The sequence below is a fragment of the Miscanthus floridulus genome, chromosome 6 (genome assembly GCF_019320115.1).
Source record: "Miscanthus floridulus cultivar M001 chromosome 6, ASM1932011v1, whole genome shotgun sequence".
NCBI classification, from domain to species: Eukaryota; Viridiplantae; Streptophyta; class Magnoliopsida; order Poales; family Poaceae; genus Miscanthus; species Miscanthus floridulus.
Window position 1 is genome coordinate 93,078,152 of NC_089585.1, and position 24,180 is coordinate 93,102,331.

The 24,180-nt window shown below is 39.8% G+C and overlaps 2 protein-coding genes across 2 annotated transcripts; one reads left to right on the forward strand and one right to left on the reverse strand.

Moving 5' to 3' along the window:
• The first annotated feature begins 17,447 nt into the window (after window positions 1–17,447).
• On the forward strand, window positions 17,448–19,910 carry LOC136460829 (protein SGT1 homolog). Its single transcript, XM_066460385.1, has 6 exons — window positions 17,448–17,473; window positions 17,578–17,702; window positions 17,933–18,062; window positions 18,589–18,641; window positions 19,351–19,415; window positions 19,893–19,910. The coding sequence occupies exons 1-6, from the start codon at window positions 17,448–17,450 to the stop codon at window positions 19,908–19,910; spliced, it is 417 nt and encodes a 138-aa protein (XP_066316482.1).
• Window positions 19,911–21,025: 1,115 nt separating this feature from the next.
• LOC136458643 (3'-5' exonuclease-like) lies at window positions 21,026–21,733 on the reverse strand. The gene has a single exon (XM_066458578.1). The coding sequence runs from the start codon at window positions 21,731–21,733 to the stop codon at window positions 21,026–21,028; it is 708 nt and encodes a 235-aa protein (XP_066314675.1).
• Window positions 21,734–24,180: the final 2,447 nt, after the last annotated feature.

Genomic DNA, 24,180 nt, shown 5'->3' on the forward strand with positions numbered 1-24,180 from the left:
TAATGTCTGTGGTTCAGTTTCAGTTTCTGTGAGGTAGTTTTTTCTAGGCCCGCACTTGCAAGTTGCAACTATACTGATCTGTGAGGTAGTTTTTTCTAGTATGAACCTGTAGTGTTAGCACAAAAGCAGTGTAGAGCTAGTTCAGTTGTAATCCGTACTTATGTTATTTCTTTATTTGTTCTGTAAGCTTCCAATATGTTGATTGCAGCTTTAATATTTTCATCTTTGATCGTTTGAGTTTAGATGGACAGGCGCATGCGGAGCTCTTCATGTCCCCCTGTTATTCAATCGTCAGCTCCTCGCGTTGAAAGGGAACCTATTTTAGTAGAGTTGAAAGACGACGATGTCTGTGCTATCTGCTTGGGTGTCTTAGATATCAGAAAAGAGGACGATGACGAAGCTGCTTTAGAGGCTGCCATGGAGACACTGAGGGTGCTGCCTTGTATGCATGTCTTCCACAAGATATGTATTTTTGAGTGGCTTGGTAGCGATAAGTCGTGCCCTCTGTGCCGATATAGGTATCCTAGTGTAAACGATGGTGATGATGTTGAGTTATAGTTTGGTTAGTTGATATTATAAGTATTGGTTTTTTTATGAATACCAGCTATTGCTGGCTTGTAATTATTATATTGAACTATGATATATAATATATTTGGCTCTAGTTATTCCAATGATCTTAGTTCATTTTTTGTCCTAAAATTCATGTCATTGAGTTGTTTGGAGTTTCAGGTTATTTTTTCAGGAAGGCTGTCAGTTATTTTTTTATTTGTTCTGTAAGCGTCCAATTACTTTTCGAGCTAGTTGTTTTGCTTCTTCTTTTATTGGCTGCAGCTAGCAATGAGGTCATTAACCAATTTTTTTGTTATGTTATGTAGCCATGGATGATGATGAGTTTCTTTCTGATGCTGATTCTGGAAATGCTGAGAGTGAGGATGACTTTGCTATGAACTATGAAGAAGAAAACAACTCTGATTCTATGAATGTTGGCGAGGTACTAAGTTCACTTGATTTTGTTTTGTTTGTGCACTTGTGTATTATAATATGATACTTGTTTGGGACTTAAAGGCTTTGTTGTTGTTGTTGTTGTTGTTGTTGTCTTTTTAGGATGTAAATTCCTCGGATGATGATATTGATCCTGCTGTAGCAGTCCAGGCTTTCAAGCATCTGAAAGGAGCATTTTCTGGAGTATGTTCTAAAACTTTTATGACTGAACTGTGCATATTTCTGTATCTCTTTGTACTATTACCTTCACTATGTCATAGTTATAGGAGTAGGACATCAGTCTGTCTCTCATTTGCACATATCAACCTTTTCTGTTCTTATCCTCCAGCAGTTAAGTTACTATTATGAGTCCATGCCACTATGTTTTTATGAACTAACTATTGATGTTGTTTTTTCAGTTTGTTAAGTCTATTAAGAAGAAAGGGAAATCACGACGTTCTGAAGTACAGAAGCGTGCTGGAAAGGTAAATTCAGTAGCATGTGCTTTTTTTGACACCATGTTTAGTGAACTGATGATTAGTTTCATAACTGGAAACTTAGTTTTTCATCGGTTTTTTCAGAATCTTAGAGATGTTAAAGGCACCGGTAAAGGAAAATCAACTACCGGTGAGAGCTCATCTGCTAAAGCAGGAAGCAGGTGCAATAACAAGTATTTTGGAGAGAAAATAAGAGAATTGGATGAGTGTAAGAAAAAGATCATCAGGGATCATGGATTTGGGATCTTGCTTGAGTATGATGGATGTTCAGTGCCTAGAAACTTTGTCCAATGGATTGCGGATCAAGTCGATGTCAACTGTTGCGATATACTTGTTGGAGGCAAAGTAGTCCCTTTTTCTACAAAATCAGTTCACCTTTTCTTAGGGATTCCAATTGGTGGTGAAGACATCAGGCAGCAGAAAGATGAGTCTGCAAAGGCCAATTTTCTTAAAGAAATCAATGAGACTTCTTTGCCCCTCATCAAGACCTTTGGCAACAAGTTGGTAGGCAACACTTTGTCTGATGATGACATCTTCCGATACTTCATGGTTGTTGCATTGTCAACTTTCCTGTGCCCAAACTCAAGTACTCTTCCCAGCCCCAAGTATCTAGGTGTTTTGATTGATGTTTTGACTGTGAAAGATTGGGACTGGTCCAAGTTTGTATTTGAATGGTTGTTTGCTTCGATATCATTATACAGAAAAAAGCAAAGAAGGACAATCGGTGGCTGCATATACTTCTTTGCGGTATGTCTTTTTTTCCATTGCTTGTTTTTAGTATTTCGAAATGCTTGTGCATAAAAGTTGCAGTTAGTTGTATTATGTTTAGTTCAAAAAGTTTAGACATGCAAGTTCAGATGACCATGCTAATTTTATTATAGTTTCCAAGTACGTTTTTTTCGGTGATGATAGATGTGTTATTGCTGCTAGTTTTATGTTCTAAAATCGATGCATATGTTGTGCTAGAACAGTTGGTTAATACCATTTTGTTAGCCTTGTTGTTTGCCTTGTTTGCTTGTTAGCCGTGGGATGTGAAAATGTATCTAACACTATAGACCCTTCAGACTTTGTTTCTAAGCTTGTTGTTCACGTGTTGCCCTGAAGCGAAGTTGTGAGTCATTTCTTTGAATTTTTCTTTTTTAGCTGATAGTCAGTGCCTTTGTTGTAGAAATTGTTAGTTTGCGAGTTTTTTACTAGAAATTTGACCACGAATAAATTTAAGCACTACAAATGACAGTTAATAAATTTGTCTAACCAATTTCACCTATCTAGCTAGTTTACCCCTGTTGCTCGATGAACTTTTGGTTTTTCTTTAATAAAGGCCTGTAGTGGCTTCAAGCCTCTCCAGTTTCTTAAAAAATCACCCTGTCTAGCTAGTTTGTAGAGAGACGTACATCTACTACTACTAGTAGGTGAGTTGGCTGTAAACACTTTTGCACAATGAACCTGTGGGTACTTGTACTGCGAACCTATGGGCCTCATGATTAGCTCCTGTTGCTGTATTTTTGGATGTGAGTATTTTTAGTACTTGTTAGGCTGTCACTTTGGAAGGTCCGTCAGTCTATGAACCTGTGGGTCATCTATATGTAATGTATTTACTGACCACTTTGTAATTTCTTGTAGGCTTACTATCTAGACTTCCTGAACTTTGGATCTCGTCACCAGCTTCCCCCAAATCTGCCAAGAATTCTGTGTTGGAAAGGTTCTATGATCAAAAAATATGCTTCATATGCTTGTGTCTCTACTGATAAGTTTGGAAAGCGTCCGGTAAGTCTTGGTTTGAGGTTTTATAAGTGTGTCATGTTTGTTTTGTTCTTGTTTAGATTACTGACTGACTAACTGTAATTTTTTGTGTAGGGTCAAATCTATTGAGGAAACTTGTTATGCTAAATCTTTGTTACCGGTTGATGCTTGTGCTTCTTTTAGGGATTCTCTGTATACTGATTGTAGATTATTTGATGAACAAGTAGGTGCCTTGTTCAGTATGTTCATGAGTATTTCATTTAGTTTAATATTTGTGTGGTTTAGTTCATTGCTATTTTAATATGCAGAATCCGCAATTTTTGCTATTTTAAATTACTATTAATTTAACATGACAGGACAATGAAGCTTTGTGTGGCATTTTCCAAGAACATCACACTAGCACATGGTTTTAGGAGCCCTGATAAACTTGTCATCTCAATATTCCAGTACATGAAAAACCATCATGGTCATGTAGTTGATGATGATCCACTGCCTGAGAATTCTGCTGCCGGAATCCCTTCTCCAGCCAATGTTAGTCACAAAGATGATGATGCAATGGCTCATGAATTTGAAGCCCCAATGCCTGCTGCTTCAACTCATACCATTGTGGAAGATGTTTTGGATACCACATTGCCTGCTGCTGGTGTATTTAATGTGGAAGTTGTTGATCCCACAATGGCTGCTGCTACTAAAAATAATGATGAAGAAGTTTCTATGACTGAAAAAGTTGATTCAGATAGTGCATACAATGTTTTTGGTAGTGATAATTGTGGTGTTTCTTAGGCAACTGTAATTATTTCTTCCAATAACTCATCAGCTCAAGGTACATAAAGTGTTTTTTGTAGCATTTTTCAGCATTGAGTTAACTTTGTATCTCTTGTTCATACTCTTATGAATATTTTTGAGGTGCAGATTCAGGTAGAAGGAAGAGGAAGAGGAAAAACTATGCATCACAAACTTCCACTCCTGATAGTGTAGCTTCTAGGACTCGATATGGACTATCTCAAGGTCTTGGAAAATCCCCTCTCAGTTGCAGAAAAGATGATTATGTTGAGGTCAATGTTCCTACATCTTATTCATTTTCCTTTGTTTCGTATTTTCTAAATTGATGGATCATGTGCATTCAAAATTTTCCTTTTGTTTTGAATTTCTTGTATGCCCGACATGCTTTTTACTGTAAATGGACATTTGACAACACCAGTGCCCCATTGGATTATATGTATTTATTTGGTTTAAAAAATAGAACAAGTGCTAATCCAATGTACTACTTACAGCCATAACTAAACAAGTAGCTTAGAGTTATACTTCTCAACATTTCACTACTGCTGTGCATGAAACTATCTGAATCCTGTTGCATTGCTGTAGTATTTCTGTTGTCAGAAACTCTTTGAATATAGTTATACAGCTGCTATGTCTAAAACTCTCAATTTTTCAATCCTTTACAAGTTTGCTATTTGTTGTTGTTGCATTGCTGTAGTATTTCGTGTGTTTAATACCATGAAGAGTTCAATTTTCACTTATATTCAAGCGATTGGCTGGAAGGAATTTCTGCAGATTGAAAAACATATTATTATTAGCAGTAAATAATATGTATTTGTGAATTTTAGGCAAGTGTACTGGATCATGCTGGAATTGGAGGTACAAAGGATAATGTTGTACTTGTTGAAGAAGCCCAAATATTAGCTTCTAAAGCTACAACCAAACGTCAGAAGCTTGAACTAAAAGTGAGTTTCTGTGTTTCGCTGTTTTTTTTCTGTGTGTGCACCTCACAAATTTTTATTTTCAGCTCTATTTTCGAACACCATAAGGCTGTGTTTTGTCTTTTGTGTTCTACTGTGGATTAGTTGTTTCTGTTAGTAAGTTACTAGCTTGGAGTGGATTATCTAGCTTTGCTTCATAGTTCTCATTGCTAACTAGGAGGCATGCAACAACTTTGTATTGGCTACATTTGTGGTGAATTTGTATGAAGCATGATGACATTGCCAATTTTTTATTTCTCCAATCAGTCGCTGTCCCTGAGTATTTACTTGTTATGAACTTATGGTGTTCGAAAGTGTCATTAAGTGCCTTGGATCTTTTACCAAAAGCCCTAACCCATGGATAATTTAAATTGTGGAATTAAGTTAAGCGTTGGGATGGCAGTGAAGAATGATAGATTATGTTGTGTGTATGTAATGAACATGTTTGGGCCCAAAGGACTGTGCTTCTAGGCTGGATTACAGTAGATGTAGAGTCATAGCTGCAGTAGGGCATCAACGAACTGAACAAAGGCATCAGCCTGGGTTACACAATAGCAGATTCTTATCTTAGTTTGTGTGTATCTGTATCGCCTCTATCCAGCAGTGTTCGATTTTATTTCAGTTTAGTATGGAAAGCACTAGGTTTAGTTTAGATCACATTGGTTTACTGGATTATTGCTTAGATCTTTTTTGTTTGTATTTGCGTCTGGTTTAGTTCAGATCACATTTAGTTTAGTTCAGTTCAATTTTATTTCAGTTCAAGTATTTTTTTTGTTTTTTGTTGGAGCTGACTAAATTGTCATTGTTCAGGTAGGTGAAAGAACTAGTGGAGCTGCTAGACCCTCGACCGATATGATTGAGAACACTCCAGGTTTGTCCTGCTCATGAAAAATGTTTAACAAAATCTATGATACAAACAAGACACATGTTTGAGCATGGTCTCTGTGCAGGAGAAGCGTCTAGTAGAAGGAATCCTATTGGTTCTCTGAATCAGAGTGATCAAGGTCTTTGTGCAGTGAAGAATGTCCAAAATGCTTCTAGTCCTAATTTGCATGTTTTAGACCCAAAAACTATTCCCTGCCATTCAAAAGAAACTCAACTGGCTGAAAATACAACTCCTGCTTTGGATCGTACTGGTTAGGTACCTATTTCTAGATTACACATTTATTAGCAGTAAATCGAAGATTTGAAATACTGCAATTATGGTATTTGACATGTGCAATATCTGTTCTTTGTCACCTGTAAGTTTGAACCTTCTTTACCAATTTAGTATTTGATAAAGCAGGGAAAGCACCTGTTCAGAAACCTTGTATGAAGAATAATGCTCCCTACTTTAATAGTCCTAGCATGCCATCTTTTAGAATGTTTGATGATGAGGATGATTTAGGAAATTATGTTGAAGATCCTAAACTGAGGCGTCCTGTCGGTCCAGTATCTGGTACAACTTGTACTTCAGATGATAATCTTCAAAGAGAAGCCTGAGTGCTACCTTCTAAAGCTGCAACTACACATCAGAATGTCCAACTAAATGTGAGTTTTGTATTTTCTGGGGTTTTTTTGTTTGAAGTCAATATGCTGGTGCTCTGTCATTGATTATGTCATAGAACAAAAAAAAGAGTTTCTTGTAACTTGTCTTATTGTACTAACACTTGATTTACTTTCACTCTTTGATAGGTTCAATCCGAGAGCAGCTTCTACTTCTAATTTTGCCCTGCATCAGAGGGTTGGACGTTTGTTGACCGGATGAGGTCTAATCCATTTGGTGGAGGCGGTAATGTGAGCAATCAGGAAACTGTTCAGACCGAAAGAAATGACAATGTTGAAACTGTAAGCTTGTTTATTAGATTGGATCAATTTTGTATTGTGACATATCTTGTGATCTATTTTCTGTAACTAATATCGTAGTATTTCTTGATTAGGACCTTGTGCGAATGGAGTCTTTACCTTTTACTGAGACTCCTGAAGAATCAATTGCTCCTGTTCCTCTAGCTGCAATCAGCCCTTCTAGGAGTACACATTGACATTGTAAAATGGCATTTGTAGTTTTATCAATTTGGAACAATTTGTTAGTAGTTGGGGCTGCTCTCAGTCATGTAATAGCTAGTACAAGTGCTCTCAGTCATGTAGTATCGATACTCTAGTGTACCTTAGCGGTACTAGTGGTGTATATATTGACAATAAAGGCAATAGAAGCATTTCTATTGTCCCATTCTTTATACCTCTATTATGTCAATTTTAGATCAGACATAATAGAGGTACCTATTATGTCAATTTTTAGTTTATGATTTTCGAACAACTTTATGTTTTTTTCTTGATTTTGCAGGCACCTACACCTCTTCCATCCCATCGAGGTAGGACTTCTGTTTCTGCAAAAAGTATGGGAAGCAATGGTTTATCAGATGACTCTGAGTCCTTTTCAAACCAAGGTTCTTGGTACTCTTCTAGTGCAAAGTTGGCTGTTCATCGTCCTAGGAGGACAGTGATCCCAAGCAAATACAAGTTGAGCCCTTATATGATGCCTCATTCGAAGATAACAGTCTCCAGACTTGAAACTGACATATATGAGGTTGTTTTGAAGATGGCAGAAACTGAACATTCCAAGTAAGTTTTCAATGTTTACAACGTCCTTACCGTTTTCACCACTCTTGAGTACACTTGAATCAAGTAATTATGAATTGTTTTCATTTGTCTCAGTCTTGCAGTAATCGATTATGGGCAAGTGGTTGTGAAATTAAGTGCACTTGCAAGTTCTCTTAAGCCTCAAGGAAAGGTCCATTACTTTGTAGTGAATGCTTTGTGCAGATTGTTATTCCATAGGAAACACCCTAAGAATTCTTACAAGCATTATTTCTTCTCTAAAGTTGGTGTAAGTGTCATTTGTTTCTCTTTTTTTCTCAATTACATGTGGTAACTATATCAAATAAAATAATATTGACCAATCTGTTTTTGTAGGACTATTTTATTGGAAATCACAGCCCTAATGATAGCAAGGAGAAGGAGCTATATGATAATGCAGTGAAATGCTTTAAGGGTGCTGGTCGTGCAAGGTCATTAGCATACAGCCAATATGTGAGTAACACATCCTTTTATTTTTTTAAGCTTTAGCACATATGTTGTGTGCATTGCAGTTGTGCTAATAATCCCTTCTTTTTCATTTTGTGTTATTTTGTTAGCTTTATTTTCCAATTCTCTTCCATGATCGGTGGTATGTGGTTGTTGTGTATATCACTCGAAAGATTGATTGTAATCTTGGATTCCTGTACTCTACATTTTGGAGCAGACTCACATTTCCATAAAGTTGTCCGTGATGAATTTGTAAGTGGCAGCAGCACATGGATTCACATCATTTTGTTTGAATGCAATGTGAAATTTTGTTCAAATAAGAAAAATATATATATCTGCACTCTAATTATTTCCTCTACCTGCTTTTAGATACCAAACTTGACCACAGTCTAGGAGTGAAGTTGTTCAAATTGACTTTGGGTTCCATGGATATGAAGTTATCTATGCAGATGTACCTCAGCAGACTAAGAAGTAGGTAGTGTACAGTCTTTTTTATTTTTTTAGATCATATCATTTTGTGTGGTGCTTATAATATTCTGTCTTGTCTTTCTCATATCTTGTTTCAGCTTTAGCAATGATAGTGGTATCTTTGCGATGAAGAATCTAGAGCTTTGGGAGGTAAATGTCTATTTGATGGACAAGTTTTCTGAAGCTGATATTGGGCATCTTCGTATCAAGTACGTCAATGACATGATTTTCAATGAATACAATAGTTCTGAAGATGGTCGATCTAAAGTGATGAAATATGATGCTGAGGTAGTACTAGTTGCAATGTCACTTTGTGTATTGTTCCATCATGTACTCAATTGATTTTTGTTTGTAATATTTTTTTCTCAGGTCTACGAACAGTACTATAAGAGAGCATGAGCTGCGTGTTGTGTTTGGATCTTGTGTTTAGGTTCCTGTCATGTAGTGTGTAGGTTCATGCTATGAGTGCATGGTACTTTGTAAAGAAGCAGCTACGTTGATAAGAATAGTTGGTGTTCAAATGGTTGTAAATATTAATCTACAGTCAAGAGGCTAAACTAAAGTGGATGATAATATTTGGTTGGATGGTTTGTTTGGATGCTTGATGTTAACTGTTTTTTGAACCATTATTCTAAGTTTATGTCCTTCTTTGTTAGTTTGTCTTTTTTGTCCACTATGTGTTAGTGTAGTAACCTTTGATAGCGAAGACAAGGACAAGCTTGAGGGTTGTGGAGGTCCCTCTTGTTCTTCTAAAGATGACGTCTGATCCGGTTAGTGTGTGCTTTCTCCGTTATTGTGTGCTCCAAATTGTCTCTTGTGACTTGTTTGTGCTAACACATCTTGAAATCTGTTAATTGTGATTTGTGTCAACACACACCGCCATGCTCGGCGCTTGTCCCAGAGCGCTACTCATGGACTGGAGGAGAGATTGGGTTTGACACCTACTTCTCCATGGGCAGGGGCAATGCCACTGTCCCTGCTATGGAGATGACCAAGTGGTTCGACACCAACTAGTAAGTCCTTTGCCTGCTACTAATGGTAATTTCAGTTTCAGATTTTGTATTGAATATTTTTTTCTGACAAACTTTGTTCTACTTTTACAACCATTTTATTGTCCCTGAATTGGGCCCTAACACCAAGTTCTCCTACACTTCTCACAAGGCTGTTAACGAATACAAGGAGGCTAAGGCGGTACGATACACTCATTATATTTTTGTTATCTTAGTTTAATGTGCTAACCTATTATCCTAATGTTAATTTCCTACTTGTGTACTTGATTGTCTGACAGTTGCTAATACATTCCTATTTCTTTTGACATCATAATTACTCGGCGCTGTCCGTGGAACCCAAACTCTTGGGCTTGTCACGAGTGCTGGTTTCCCTGCTGGAAAGTACCTCTTTGTTGGTGTTGTGGATGGACGCAACATCTGGGCTGATGATCTTGCTACATCTCTCAGCACTCTCCAGTCTCTTGAGGTTGTTGTTGGGAAGGGTAATCATACTTTCACTGTTTATCTGTCGTTAGATTAGATTTGGTTACAGTTGGCAATATCTGATAATGCCTACCATTTGTTCAGACAAGCTTGTTGTATCAACTTCCTGCTCACTCATGCACACCGCTGTGGATCTTGTGAACAAGACTAAGCTTGACAGCGAGATTAAGTCTTGGCTTGCTTTTGCTGCCCAGAAGGTTGTTGAGGTTGATGCTCTTGCGAAGGCATTGGCTGGTCAAAAGGATGAGGTATGGCAGTTTTGTTCTCATTCTCTGTTGTCTTAACTAGTCCTTGGTGTTTCTTTTTCCTGCATACAAACTTATACTGGCCTATTCATTTCTGCAAATGTCATCTACAGGCCTACTTTGAGCAGCAGTTTGCATCCTAGCTCCCATTTGTAGAATTGTAGCGGTTTGTGAGTCTATGGTAACCTGCCCATAATCTTGCCCTATTTTGAGGCTCTCGGTCCTTTGTTACATACCTACCCATCCATGCACTACTCACCTTGAATTCTGAATCTGAATACCACCTGGTGTTGTGTTCCTGCCATTTATGTTTTGTCTTTCTGTGGTTGTTGCAATCATTGATTTCTTTAAGTAAGGTTTTGCAAGTTAGGATACTTTGAACTGTGAAGTTGTTGCACTGGGACAATATCTATGAAGTTGTTAGGATACTTTCACTTGTCTTTCTGTGGTTGTTTAGTTGTTAGTTATGATTTGTGCCAACACACACCTATTTTTTGTGCTTGTCCTTCCATAGAAAAAATTGTCTCTTGTGATTTGTGATAACACATCTTGAAATCTGTTAATTGTGATTTGTGTCAACACACACCTCTTTTTTATCCTTGTCCTTCCATAGATAAAAATTGTCTCTTGTGATTTGTGCTAACACATCATGAAATCTGTAAGTCTGTATGGTGGGGTCTCGTGTGTTGGTTAGGCCCACTTGCTAACTTTTTTTGGAGCTATTTTTGGTGCTGTCTGTAGATCTCGTTTTGCATGCAGTGCTTGTTCATCTGTCAGTTTCAGATGAGGATGCTGTTATGCTTGTTCTTAGGGAATGGAATGGTTCGCCATAGCCCACAGAACAAGATTGTGATTCTTGCATCTTTTAACTGTATGTTGCATATATTGTAGTAGTAGAATAGTAGGAGCTCACATCTTTTAACTGTATGTTGCATATACTATACAAGAAAGCTGTGCTTAGTATCCATTTCTTGATTGCAGATCTATAAGTAGTAAATTGCAATCAACAATAATGTAAATTGCAAGTATTGGGCTCCATAATTGTAGTTCTGAGCATATGCAATATGCTGGTGTTGAACCATTTGCCTCCTCATTTTGTCTTTTTCTGCTAGTTGATCTATATATTCTGCAAGTATGTCTGAATAAGTGAAGGCTAAGTAAATCTAGAAAGTTTTCATCAAATTCTCATTTAAAATTTGTGTAATCTCTTGTGGTGAGACTAATTCGCTAGTTACTCTGTTGGTTGCATGCAGGAGAATGTACTTGCTCCCATCTGAAAAAGAACTGAGCTAAAGAGATAGAGGTGACAGGCACTTCGGTTGTCGAACACAAGTCTCACAACCATCAGCTAGTGCCGCTGCAAAATTACTTGAAGCCATCCAAATATTGATCTTGGTCAGTCCCTATGCTTCTTTTCGTTTGCCTATATTTGTTGTTGATTTGTTATTTGTGATTTGTACCAAGACACACAACATATTTGTCCTTGTGCTTTGTTTATTGTGATTTGTGTCAGCACACACCACATGTTTTCATCTATCAGTTCCACTTCCACATGAGGATGCGGCTGTGCTTGTTCTTAGGGAATGCAATGGTTCGCCATAGCCCACAAATTGTTTTCATCTTAGGGAATACCCTGTACTGCTCTTGTATATCCTCATCCTCCTGTAGTTTTTGAACAATGATACTGATGTGCCATTTGTGTTTGCTTGTTCAGACCATGACAATGATAGGATACAAATCATCTTTAGTTGTTTTGTTGTGCTACAGTTGAAGGAAATTTGAAAATTTATGAATTGTCAATTATTGGCAACCCTCAAGGGTCAGTGTTTGTTTAGCTGGCAGCTTTGTTTTGTATACTGATTCATCACCCTTCATCCACCATGGGTGTTTGTTTGAACATAGTGCCACTAAATCATTCTCTGTTCTTTTATTACATTCATATCTAAATGCATTTTTCCTTTTTCCATTCTCCAGGGTGGACTCTTTGTGTATGACATTTTCTAGGTGTTCTTCACTCCAGTTATGGTCAGTGTGGCTAAATCTTTTGATGCTCCGATAAAGGTCAGTGCTCTTTCCTACTGAATTTGGTCTTTGTTAATACCATTGTCAGTTAGTTCCATTTCTCATCTTGATGCTTCAGCTGATCTGGCTTTGCTTGGTTATGTGCAGCTTCTGTTTCCAACTGCAGATGCTGCACGACCATTCTCCATGCTTGGCCTTGGTGACATTGTAATACCTGGTTAGTAATAAAAATTTCTCTCCTTGTGCTATGTTATATTCTACTTTGCTGTGACGCAGACTTTAACCCTTATTGAACGGTAATATCAGCCTCTATAGGAGTGTTAAGTGCCAACTTTGTTCTACATGATTAGGTTATCTGTACAAAACTGTTATATATTGGAACATTGTTAGAATGTCATTTACTGATATGCTGTATCAATGGAGCTCTTGCTTTTGTTGATTCATGGGGATTGATCAGATTTTTAGATTTATGATATGGTTACTTTTGCTATCTATATATTCTTTGTAGCACTTGACAGAGAATCAATGTTGTAACTAGAATTGGTCCTGCTGGATTTAGATCATGCTCTGCACCATATTGCTGGATTTAGACATTCAGAACATAATATGTATTTGTACTTATGCTTCCCCTTGTTTCTGTCATCCCTGTAATATTAATACTATAATTATTTTTGGGGCTTATTGCAGCCTGCTCTACTATGCCTTGTTCCTGGTGTTGTCGGTTTCGTCGCTATTCCCTGTCTGTGGTATGGAGAGGTGAAACAGGTCAGATTCTGAATACTTACTCAGGCACCTTATGGCCCTTTCATCTGTACATTTGGGATAACTGTACTTATCACTCTATCTGTACTACTTGGAGTTTCACAATTGCAATCACCGATAATATAAATTGCAGATATTGGGCACTGCAATTGTAGTTCTTAGCATATGTAATTTTAGATCTAGGCATAATTTAATTTAAGGTTTGTAACATCCTGCTCATTACATAAATTACATAAATATGTTGGCTACTTAAATTTTGCTTCTATCTGCTGATCATCAGTGAATTGCTGCATGTCTTTGATCACCGTGTCCTTAGTGTGGTGTGGCTTCGGGATCAGTGCTACCATTTGATGTTTCCTTCCTCTTCTTTCTTTTTGGCTTCACCGGGGAGCCTACAAAACATTATTAGTTCACATAAATAAGAATTTTTGCATTTGGATTCAAATTCTATTTGTATGTCCTTAAATTTTATACCTGCACTGTCTGTGTCATTTGTTTTCTTCTTTTTCTTCTTTTCTGCTGCCACTAGTTTCTTCTTTATTTCTTCTATATGTGTCTTCATTCTGACAGGTTTAGGTGGCCTTCCCTTTCTCTAAATTCTTTCTGGATCATCTATTTCAGTCTGTGGATCTCCAGCTTGTGCTGCTATAGTTTGTCCTTCTTCATTTCCTTGCTGGTCATTTTGTGCTTCACCTGTTTGCTGAGCACATAGCATTCTATCTAAATTGATTTCCATCTTGTTGAATTCTGCCATAAGGTATTCCATGGCTTTTTTCATTTTTTGATCCTTTTGAATTCAGTATTGTTGATCTCCTGGATAATATGTTGAATCTCAACAATGAGCTTGTTGCAACTGTTTCTTCTTCTTGTCTTTCAACATGTACCTTCATATCCTTTTTTCTCCACCTGTCTAAGAAGTATTTGTCTGGAATTGTGCTGATTTCCTTTTTAATGACTATTTTTAGGATATGAGAGCAGAGTATGCCATCTTTGCTAAATTTTGCACATATGCAGGTAAATTCTTCTTCGCCTTGTGTTAGTTCAGTGTTTACTGTATATCTCCTGAACCTATGAACCTCCTGAATCTGGTTACTTTTTTGCCACACCTCAAATGTTTTCCCATCTTCGGTTTCCCTGTAGTTTCAGCCTTGATGTTGCCTTCAGTTGTAGCTAGAACTTTTTGAATATGTTTCTGTTGTATAGCTGTTGTGCCTGCTGCTCTATTCTATAGCCGAATATAAATTCCTTTGGCCTTTTCTGCTTGCTATAGCTGTCCTCTAGCCTTTCTGCTCGATTTATGGTATCAACAATCCAATTGTACTCTTTTAGAAAGCTAATGATACTATAGGTTGGCCCTACATTGTCTTTGAACCTCACATTTGTTGCCTCACTCCTGGATGTGGTCTATACAAAAGGGAAGAAGTCATTTTTGTAGTAGACCGGGATAAACCTTTTCCTCATTTCCTACATTTTGGAAAAGTAGTGATTCCCTTGAAGGTTTCTTTCCTCAATCATTCTCTTCCAAAGTCACTCAAATTCTTCCACTGTTAGACTATTGTTCACTATATCTTGCAAGTCTTCATATAGTCCTTCGTTTGCTGCAAAGACCTTGACATTCTTATTGTAGCATTTGGTCTTTATGTGGAACAAGCAATTTCTGTGCTTTGTGTTTATGAAGACTTGCTCTATTGCTGATTTCATCACCATGTCTTGGTCTGTGATGATTGCTTTGAGGGTGTTTTCCTCCCATTGCTTCAAGGAAAAGTTTGAAATACCCACTTAAAAGTGTCCACCATCTCATCATGCAGGAAAGCACATCCAAAAAGGCAACTTTGCCCATATCCGGTGATTCCAACAAATGGTGCAAAAGGTAAGTTGTATCGGTTGGTCATATATGTCATGTCAAAACTTACACATTCTCCATAATCTACATAATATTTCATAGAAGAACAGTCTGTCCAGAACAAGTTTCTCACTCTCTTGTCCTCATCTAAATCAAACTTGTAAAAGAAAGATAGATCCTTCAGTTTGTTTCTTTCTGAAATAATCTAGTACTTGTGTTATATCTGATCCTTTAACTTCTCTGTTCAGCCTTGTCCTGTAGTTGCTGATATCTTTCTTTTTCATCGATAGAGCTGTAAGCCCCCCTCTAAGATATGATAGAATAGGAAACCATCTTCCTAGTCGGGATATTGTTATCGTTCAGAGTCATTGATAAGTCATTTTTCCATTTCTGTCATATACTTGTGACCAGAAAAAAGCTGATCCCTAGTCTCTAGGGCATAGCTCATGATTATGCTCCAAATCAAGAGTTTTAACCTTCCATACACTCTTCTTCTTTCACCATCATAACACAAGGACAATCTGACTTCTGCTGAATATTTGTTTTCCTTCTCCTTACCGGTTTCTTTCCAACATCCTTGTCTACTTTAGCTTCTTCTTGCTCTAAACACTTTGGTTCCTTTTCTTTTCCTTGATGAGTGCATCTCATTATCACTTTGACTACCTCATTATTTCTCTTCTTACTTTGAGTTCTTGTCGTATGTGTTATGGCAACTTGAAATCCGGCTAGGAACGCATAGAAGGTGAAGAAATGGTGAGCATCATCCATACTCTTAAATTCCATCGATAGCTATGTGGAGTGTACTTGCTGTTGATTGGTGCATTGTTGCCTTCAGATGCTGCAACCTGCTCATTTTTTATGAATTCTTCAATCTCTTCCTCCGTCAGTTCCTGGCTACCATTTACATGTTCATTATCATCTGTTACTATTGATGTAATATCTGAACTTGTTGGTTCTACTGCTATGATCCTCAAGTCATTTTCTCCCATTGTTGGTTGGTCATCTTGATTTTCATGCTGCACCTGTAAATATATTAGCAGCAGTCTCAGTTTCTGAGTAACGTGATTTATAATACAAATATTTTTTCCAGTGTGTACTGAAATAGTTGAAGAGATCATTTTTTATGTACCTCATCAATGTCCATGTTATTGAATACATCAGTTTGACAATGGTATGGTTGAATTTTAGATCTATCATCATCAGCTATGCTTGTCATTGCTCCATCATCATCAGCGACGATTGCCATTTCTCCATCCTATTTTTGCAAAGATAAGTTTTACTTTGATGTCAGTACATATTTGTATTGCTTATAAATGTAATCAAATTGGCTCAGCTGTCTGTATGTACCTCATATGACAGCCTTGACTCTGATATTGATCAGTCAGTTTGTGGTCCAAAGATTCCATCCGGATCTTCAAGTCTCATATTCTGTTTTATTTGTTTGATAATGAGAATGGTTACCATTTATAATATAACACAACTAGTTTCACAAGCATATATAATATAGTTTTACCTCATTCCTATCATTTCCAAGTATCATCTTTGTTAATGATCCTTGCATGTCTTCATGTTGCTGCACAGTTTATAATGAAGCATTGAAATTAAAGTACTGTTATGCTGAAATTACATTGCACATATGTGTGTAATTTACATATGTGTGAATTATAATTTTTGTGTACTTGTATTATAAATTTTACCTACGTATTCCAGTCAGTCTGATTATCTTCCTGAGAATTCTTGATCTATTCCATCATAAGTTCAGCATAGCCTCCCTGCATTGAAATATATTCTAGTCGAAAAACAACCTTCTTATGTTGGCATTTTTTGATTCTGAGCAATGATTTTGCTCACCTTTTTGTATCTGTAGGTATTTGAAAGGTCACTAGAACAATTTGTGCCTACAAATATTTGGTAAGGAGCTGACTGCATTTCCTTAATTGCTTCTTGTGACTTCACTGATGTTGGATAATCATCACATCTACTTGTTGTGACATACATATTATTCTGCTTCATAAAAAAAGCAAGCAGGTGAGTACTTACATAGCTTTTCATTGCATCATTGAATTGTGTTTCTTACCTCAAGTAGTTGATCAAACTCGACTGGTGCTTGTATTAGTTGCATAAGGGAAGCAATTGAAACCTGCAAGAAAATGAAGAAGCCATTAGTTCTCATTTATTTATTGTTTGTGTCAACTGTTTTGAATTAGGAGTAATTTTATATCATTGTTGCTTTCTTCTTGGTGAATCATATCCTCATAATTGTGAATATGATATTGTGCCTCTGACATTTCTTGCAGCCTTATTCTTCTTTCTAGATTCATGTTCTGTTAAAACATCCAGATTTCATATTTTGACAGTTAGAAGGTTTCTCATCATTACATATTCCATGCATCTAACACACAGTAGGGCTATTGTAAGTAGTTAGAATCAGCTATAAATAGAAAGCATAGTTTGTAGTGTTATTCATGCTACCATTATTGGCTTGCATATTTATTTTTTAACACAATAAATGTATAGCACTAAAGGAATTACTAACTAAACTTGCAGAAGCTGTGGCGGATGCTAACAAAGCAATTGAACTTGATCCTATGATGCATAAAGCCTACTACTGGAAATGGTTAGTGGCACTCTTCTTTTTTCAATAAAAGTTATACATGAACACTCCCATAATTCCCTCTGCTACATTTTTTGTCTATGTACTAAGTTATTTCTTGTTTATAGTGTTGCATGCATTAAGCTTGAAGAATACCAAACTGCAAAGGCTGCTCTTGAGTTGGGTTCTTCCTATGCATCAGGTGATTCAAGGTTTACTCGTCTATTGAAGGAATGTGAAGAGCGCATCGCTGGTGAGCAAAATAAACTTCAGCTAGTGTTAACAAGAAATAACAGTGTGCATGTGGTGACAGGGGGGGTAAATTGGGAATGCAATGTGGTGCATGCTATTTTCTGATGATATTTGTCCACTTAGCTGCCTTGCCTCAGAAATGTTTGCAGCAGCCTTGTGTACTAGAGAATAATTATGTTTCAGTTCAATCATCTCATACTGTCTGTCCTGTTATTTGGTTTATGTGTCCAGAGGAATCTAGCCAGGCACCAGTAAAGAATATTGAGCCTCCTGTGGCTCCTACTATTGAGGACAAGGAGGATGTCGCAAATATAGAGAATACACCGCCAGTGGTAGAACCCCCAAGCAAACCTAAATACAGGTAACTAGTGTAAATTCCTAGAACTCTTTGAACCACCTAGCTCAGACTGAATGCTATGTAATCAAACCACTTGACCTTTTCCCTAGTACAGGTAGTTATTTTGTTTCTGTTACTACCTTGTTGGTGAGGCACTTATGGATTTGCTGGGCCATAGCCTTTACTAGCCATAAGGGAAGTGTTTCTCTACGACCTCAGTGAGGTTTGTAGCTTTTGCTGGAATCTAAAAATGTTGCTTTAGCGATGAGGAAACCTATTTTGTTTGGCTTCCTTTCATCCTTCAACCTAACATATCTAGATGAAGTAATATCCAGATGAATTAATTGGTGTGACAGGAAGATAATCTCTCTTCTTGCCTTGTCGTCAAATGTCAGATGCATTAGGTACATTAGTCTTCTGATTAGTGTGAACATAGGATTATAGGATCAGGTTAATATATCAGGCACCTGTGATTTGGGGTTTTGCATATATAAACCCATGTCTTCATCTAAAAAAATGAACCTGATCCAGATGGTACTTTGTCTTGCAGTTATGAAGCAAATGGCATGGCTAAAGATTTCATGCCTCTCTATTCACTAAGAGGTAATCACTCTCCATTCTATGTTGATGTTGCTTTTCATACTTGTTTTCTGTTACTAAGGTGTAAGTCAACCTATAGCTAGCACCTTGCCTTCAAGACAAGGGTCAGATACATAATATAAATTTATTTATGATTTCTAGCTGCTGAGTCTCAATCAAAAGGTCAAGAGTGAAAAAATTAAATAACTTTAGAGAAACAAAACAAAAACACATATAAGCTTCACTTTACCTTTTTTCAACTGTATAAACACAGGCAATGGAGTTTCAAATCAAGATGTTGCTTTGTGTTATTTTTTAAAGAAGTATTTAGCAAGTCATGTGCTTAACTGTGGATGTTTGTGGTTAATATTATCCCCTGTGAAGTTGAACCACCTGAATATTTTGTGATTTAGCTAAAATGGTTAGCTAATAAGACATAATAGTGTTTCATGCAAAGATTTGGGTTTATACACAGCACTGCCTTTCTTTTTTTATCATATATAATGTAGTCGATACAATTCTTTTGATAAGCTCATTGTAGTGTGTTTGGGCTGTTCTCACCCCGTTGGTTGCAACATCCAAAAATGTTTGTTTAATCAGTATAATTACATTAGCAGCAAATACCAGTTGCAGTATTTGAAATATGCAATTTGTTTTTAGGTATTCTGTATTTTTGTTTCCTGAGTTCCTTAATTTGCGAATCTGTAATTCTGATTCCTGAATTTGGTTGCAGCAAATACTAGCAATCTTGGATTACATCTTTACGAGGAAGTCGGTGTGCTTACCGTGGCTGTTGAGGTTAGCGGTTCCCCTTCAATCTGTTGGTTGCTTGCCCCTTTCCTCTGGTCTGCTTGCCCCCACGTAGAGGAGATCTTCATCTTTGATCTGCCGGTTGTTTGCTCCTTTCCCCTGCTCTGCGTGGGGATCTGATTTGATCTGCACGCAGAGCAGTGCTCTGCTTGCCCCACGAAGAGATCTGATCTCCACGCATGGCAGAGGCTTTCCCTTGTTTGCCCGGCTTGTTTCCCAAGTATATAGATTGTTGTTTTTGGGCTCTCTGTCTTCTTAGTTATTGGGCTCTGGGCTGAACTACTCTTTGTTGATATTGGGCCTCTCTATCTTCTTATTTAGTGGGTCTCTCTGTCTTCTTAGTTATTGGGCTCTGGGCTGAACTACTCTTTGCTGATATTGGGTCTCTCTGTCTTCTTAGTTAGTGGGCCTCTCTGCCTTCTTAGTTATTGGGCTCTGGGCTGAACTACTTTTTGCTGATATTAGGCATCTCTGTCTTCTTAGTTACTGGGCCTCTCTGGCACGTTTTTATTGGGCTGAACGACAGCTATGGCCTTGTTTGCCTGATGGAATTTGTGTGTTGCATTCTCTTAAAACACACGTTTTTTTTCAGTGTTTCAATTCGTGTGTTTCTTAGGCATCTAACAACCATGTGCTAACTAGTCTAAAAACACATGGTTTTTCCTATGTTGGAATATGTGTGTTTTACATACAGCCAACAACTATGTGTTGGCTTATGTTAAAACACACGTGTGTACAGTAGACAGACTCTTTAAATATTGGCATATTTTGCTTATGGCACGGAATGCCTATGGACTATGGTGATTGGTGTAATCTTAATGTTGCTTGCGGCTGGGATTTTAGGAATACTGAGATGGGAAATGCATATCGCGATGAGGACAGACATGGCCAGCGACGAAGCCAGCGGGGGGGGCTATCCGTGCTCCAGCCCCCCCTATGGCCATGATTTATATGGAGCCCAGGCTTAGCCCGGGCTACCGCCATGAGGAGGAAGAAGAAGGCAAGGAGGGGCTGGAGGAAGAAGAAGAGGAAGCCAGCCCTGGCTTCGTCGATTCCTGGCTTCGTCGCTGTACATGGCCGATGCACCGGTTTGGTCGCATAATACGTCCTCCTACCCGCGTTGCACCGCATGACGATGTTTGTGATACCATGTCACTACTACTGGATACTTTTTTTTTTTCGAGAAAGGATATTTTACTGGCCTTGGCAGACCAGGGGACAGCAATATAGGTTGACGAATAGCTCGTGGAAGTACTTCGCGGCGACAGCCAACAGGTGAGCAAGCCAGTTCAATATGTATGCCGTTACGTGAGCAGCAGACGTTGCGCGTAATACGTACTCAGAGTCTCAGACAGTCAGACGTAACTAGGGTCGAGGTGAAGAACTTGTGAACGACCAATTTATGTACAAAACTATATATAGACGTAAGATTCCAAATTTCCTTCAAATCAATCAATCAATCAAATGAATAAACGTGCGAGATTCATCATGAATTACACATGCAACTAATCCCTACACTGTGAATAAAACAGTCCTGGTCTCGTCGCAAAACTTTATAACGGCTGACTTCTAATAGCACATCTCTTCGATCAGCTTATTTACGGCAACTCGAAGCACACAAACGGCGAGATCGTTCCAGCGGCGGCGGCCACATCTTCTAGTTCTAACGCGCGCTGACTGGTAAGCAGCAGCCGGCCAATTTCGTAGGACACGAAGGCGTCGATGGCGGCGTACCGGACTTGCTCCGGCGACAGGGGCCTGCTCCACTTGCTCATGGTCACGTGCTTGGGCTTCTCCATCAGCACGCCCATCACCTCGCACGCGAGGGTCTTGAGCCCCGCCCTCGCGAGCTCCGGCCGGGACAGCACCTCCGCGGCCACGTGCCTCAGGTCCACGGGGGTGGCGACCAGGATCTTGTAGTCGCAGTACAGTCGCTCGACGTCGCCGTCGACCGAGACGCCGACGAAGCGGTGCTTGGGGCTGGCGAGGAAGGCCTTCAGGGTGACCGGGACGTAGTTGGCGTGGACGATCTGGAAGACGAGGCAGCGGCGGCCCACGCACAGCTGCAGGACCACCATCCTGTTGTCCCGATACCCGTCGTCGTGGAAGACGACGCGCCACTCGGTGTCGAGGCCCACGATCAGGCCGGGCTCTCCCTTGCTGCCACCGGTCGTCTCGCGGACCTCTTGGAGGAAGTGCTTCACGGCGTCGCCTGAGTTCGTGACCGTCGTGTGGATCACTACGGTGCCGCCGTCGTCCATGGGCATGACGACGTCGGTGTCGTACGCGTACGTGGCCTTCTTCATTGTGCCCGGAGGACGGCTTGCGTGAGCTGGTGTCGTCTCTTAGCAAACTGTGCCGACGGTTGAGAGCTACTGATTTGTTCGATGCCTCGATGGCTCTGATCGTGTGCTGCTTCTCGATATATAAAGGGGAGGGAAGGCAACGCAAGGGCTGGGGGATTCGAGTCGGATTCAACCAAGGGTGCTCACCTCCGAACAGGAACCTGCCCTCCCGCTCCCCGGTGGCTCCGACACCGCCGAAAGCTGCGGGGAAGCCGCTGTTGCCTCCACCGCCTGTGGCAGCGGCATCCACCGCCTGGCCGGAGTCCGCGAGCGGCTGGGGGTTCGAGGACAGCAGCCAGATCGGCTCGGACGGAAGGGCGGCTGGGTGCAGCTGAACGCCTGAACGGCTGAACCTGTTGTGTGTGGCGTGTCCTCGGCAGGCTCATCGGCCGTAGCACGTTTTGATCGCGGCCACATAAACGTACCATCGGTGAATGTTTGAGACGCGAGAGGCGCGCGCCATGTTTGCCCAAGGAGACTTCATGCTTGCGGTATATGTGCTGGGGGCCAGCTCCAGCCTTTCGGAGTTCACGCCACGCTGCTGCCCGCAGGAGCACTCGCCGTGTTTCCTCTTCTGCTCCCCATCCCTATCTTCTATTTTGGAGTGCCGTGAACGAGAATTTCTTTTGGGAAAGTCGTCTGACTCCGAGTCTCCGACACCAGTCGATCCTCGAGGAAGCCCGTGCCTGTCAAACGATGCTTTTGTAGCAACGAACAGGAATATGAACATTATTATGACTGGTTCCACTTGTGACGATCCCACAGCAGGGAAAGGAATCGGAGAACTGGGGATAGTTTCTGGTATTTTTGTTTAACTCAATACAGTATCTTTGTTACCCTCACACTGCGCACATGAAACAAACCAGGATTCTAAAACTTGAAATCCCGACTCTCTTGCCTCTCTGTGATAGTCCTAGGATATCTCAGCTATCACGGGCATCCACTTTTCAACTGATTACAAAGTCATACAACAACAGAGTACAAAAATAGGAATAAAACTAACCTATTTACAAGCTCTCTAGGTTAAGATCAATCAAAACACTGAGGCTCCACTCGTAGCAGCGAAACTTGGTGAATCTCCAATCCACGAGCATCCTTGAGAGTAGATCGCAAACTAACTACCAATCTCAACACCACTGCGAGTCAAGAAAACTACACACCGCCAGATGTGCGCAGGCCATGGTCAGCACCAATGAGCTTTAGTGGAAAATAGAAAATAAATGGATCTGGCAATCCTAATAGTTTGGTTGTAGTTTGCATCCTTAGCGCATGCAGAAGAGTCAAAAATATACATAGAGTATCTCCTCTAAATCCCAACCCATACACTCATTCTCACCATCCACTCATCATCACATCTCACCTCACATCATTCCTCACATCACCATCATACTCTCGGTCTAAGCGATGAGGAAGCCTCCGCATGCCCCTCATCTCAACGGCCTCAAGCCGGACCTATCTTCGGGGGAGAGAAGCAAAGCACAAGAGAAGACTAGCGGGGTGAAACAGTTCACATGAATGATCATGACCTAGATCACGGCTATACGTATAGTTTTAACTTTGCAGAGTGTGTACACCTGTACCCTCTAGGATTACCATCATCGACCGTGGCTGCGGTCTAGGCAAACACCGCTTAAGAACTAGCACATCCCTCACCAGTTTGTCCCCAAGTGGAGTAGCATACGACACGACGTATACACTTGGGATCGTGATTAGGGTAGCCGGAAAAAACCGTCGACATCCTTCTCATTGTGCTTCTAGGGCTAAACCCCATGCACCTCACCTCCCACAGAACTGGCTTAGTCTGCACTAACTCAACAGAATGGGCCCGCGCCATTCAGGGCCTGTGGTGTGCACGTTTAACATAGTCCCGTGTCCCAGGCATCAACCCACGATAGTCCTTAATTGGCCAAAGCAAGCACCTTCCACCAATATCACGTGGTCCACCTCTCACGGGTAGCCACCACCACATGTCTGTCACGTCATAACCATCATATCCATCAGAACTAGATCGGGGGCACTCCATGCACCAAGTGTACCCCTCCAGGGTAAATCCTCTCACTCTGGCCGATATCACCAAAGAAACAGGTCAAGAGAATGAATGTCTCTAGAACTCCTCATTCACCACCACCCACATGGGATTCAACGCTCCCGTCGCGCCGACCTACCATCTATCTCACGAGAAAGCCTCACGGCAAACCCCAATCCACCAACCACATCATCCAACCAACCATCACATCACATAACAAGGCATATATGTAATAATGATGGAAGTAAATGCAAGCAAGCAGGTAGGCAATATATGGCCCCATTCGCTTCGCTGAAAAAACAAGCCGAAACACTGTTTCCAGCTGATTTGTTGTGAGAGAAAAACATTGTTCCGGCTGAAAAAACAACCTGGAAAAGACGGA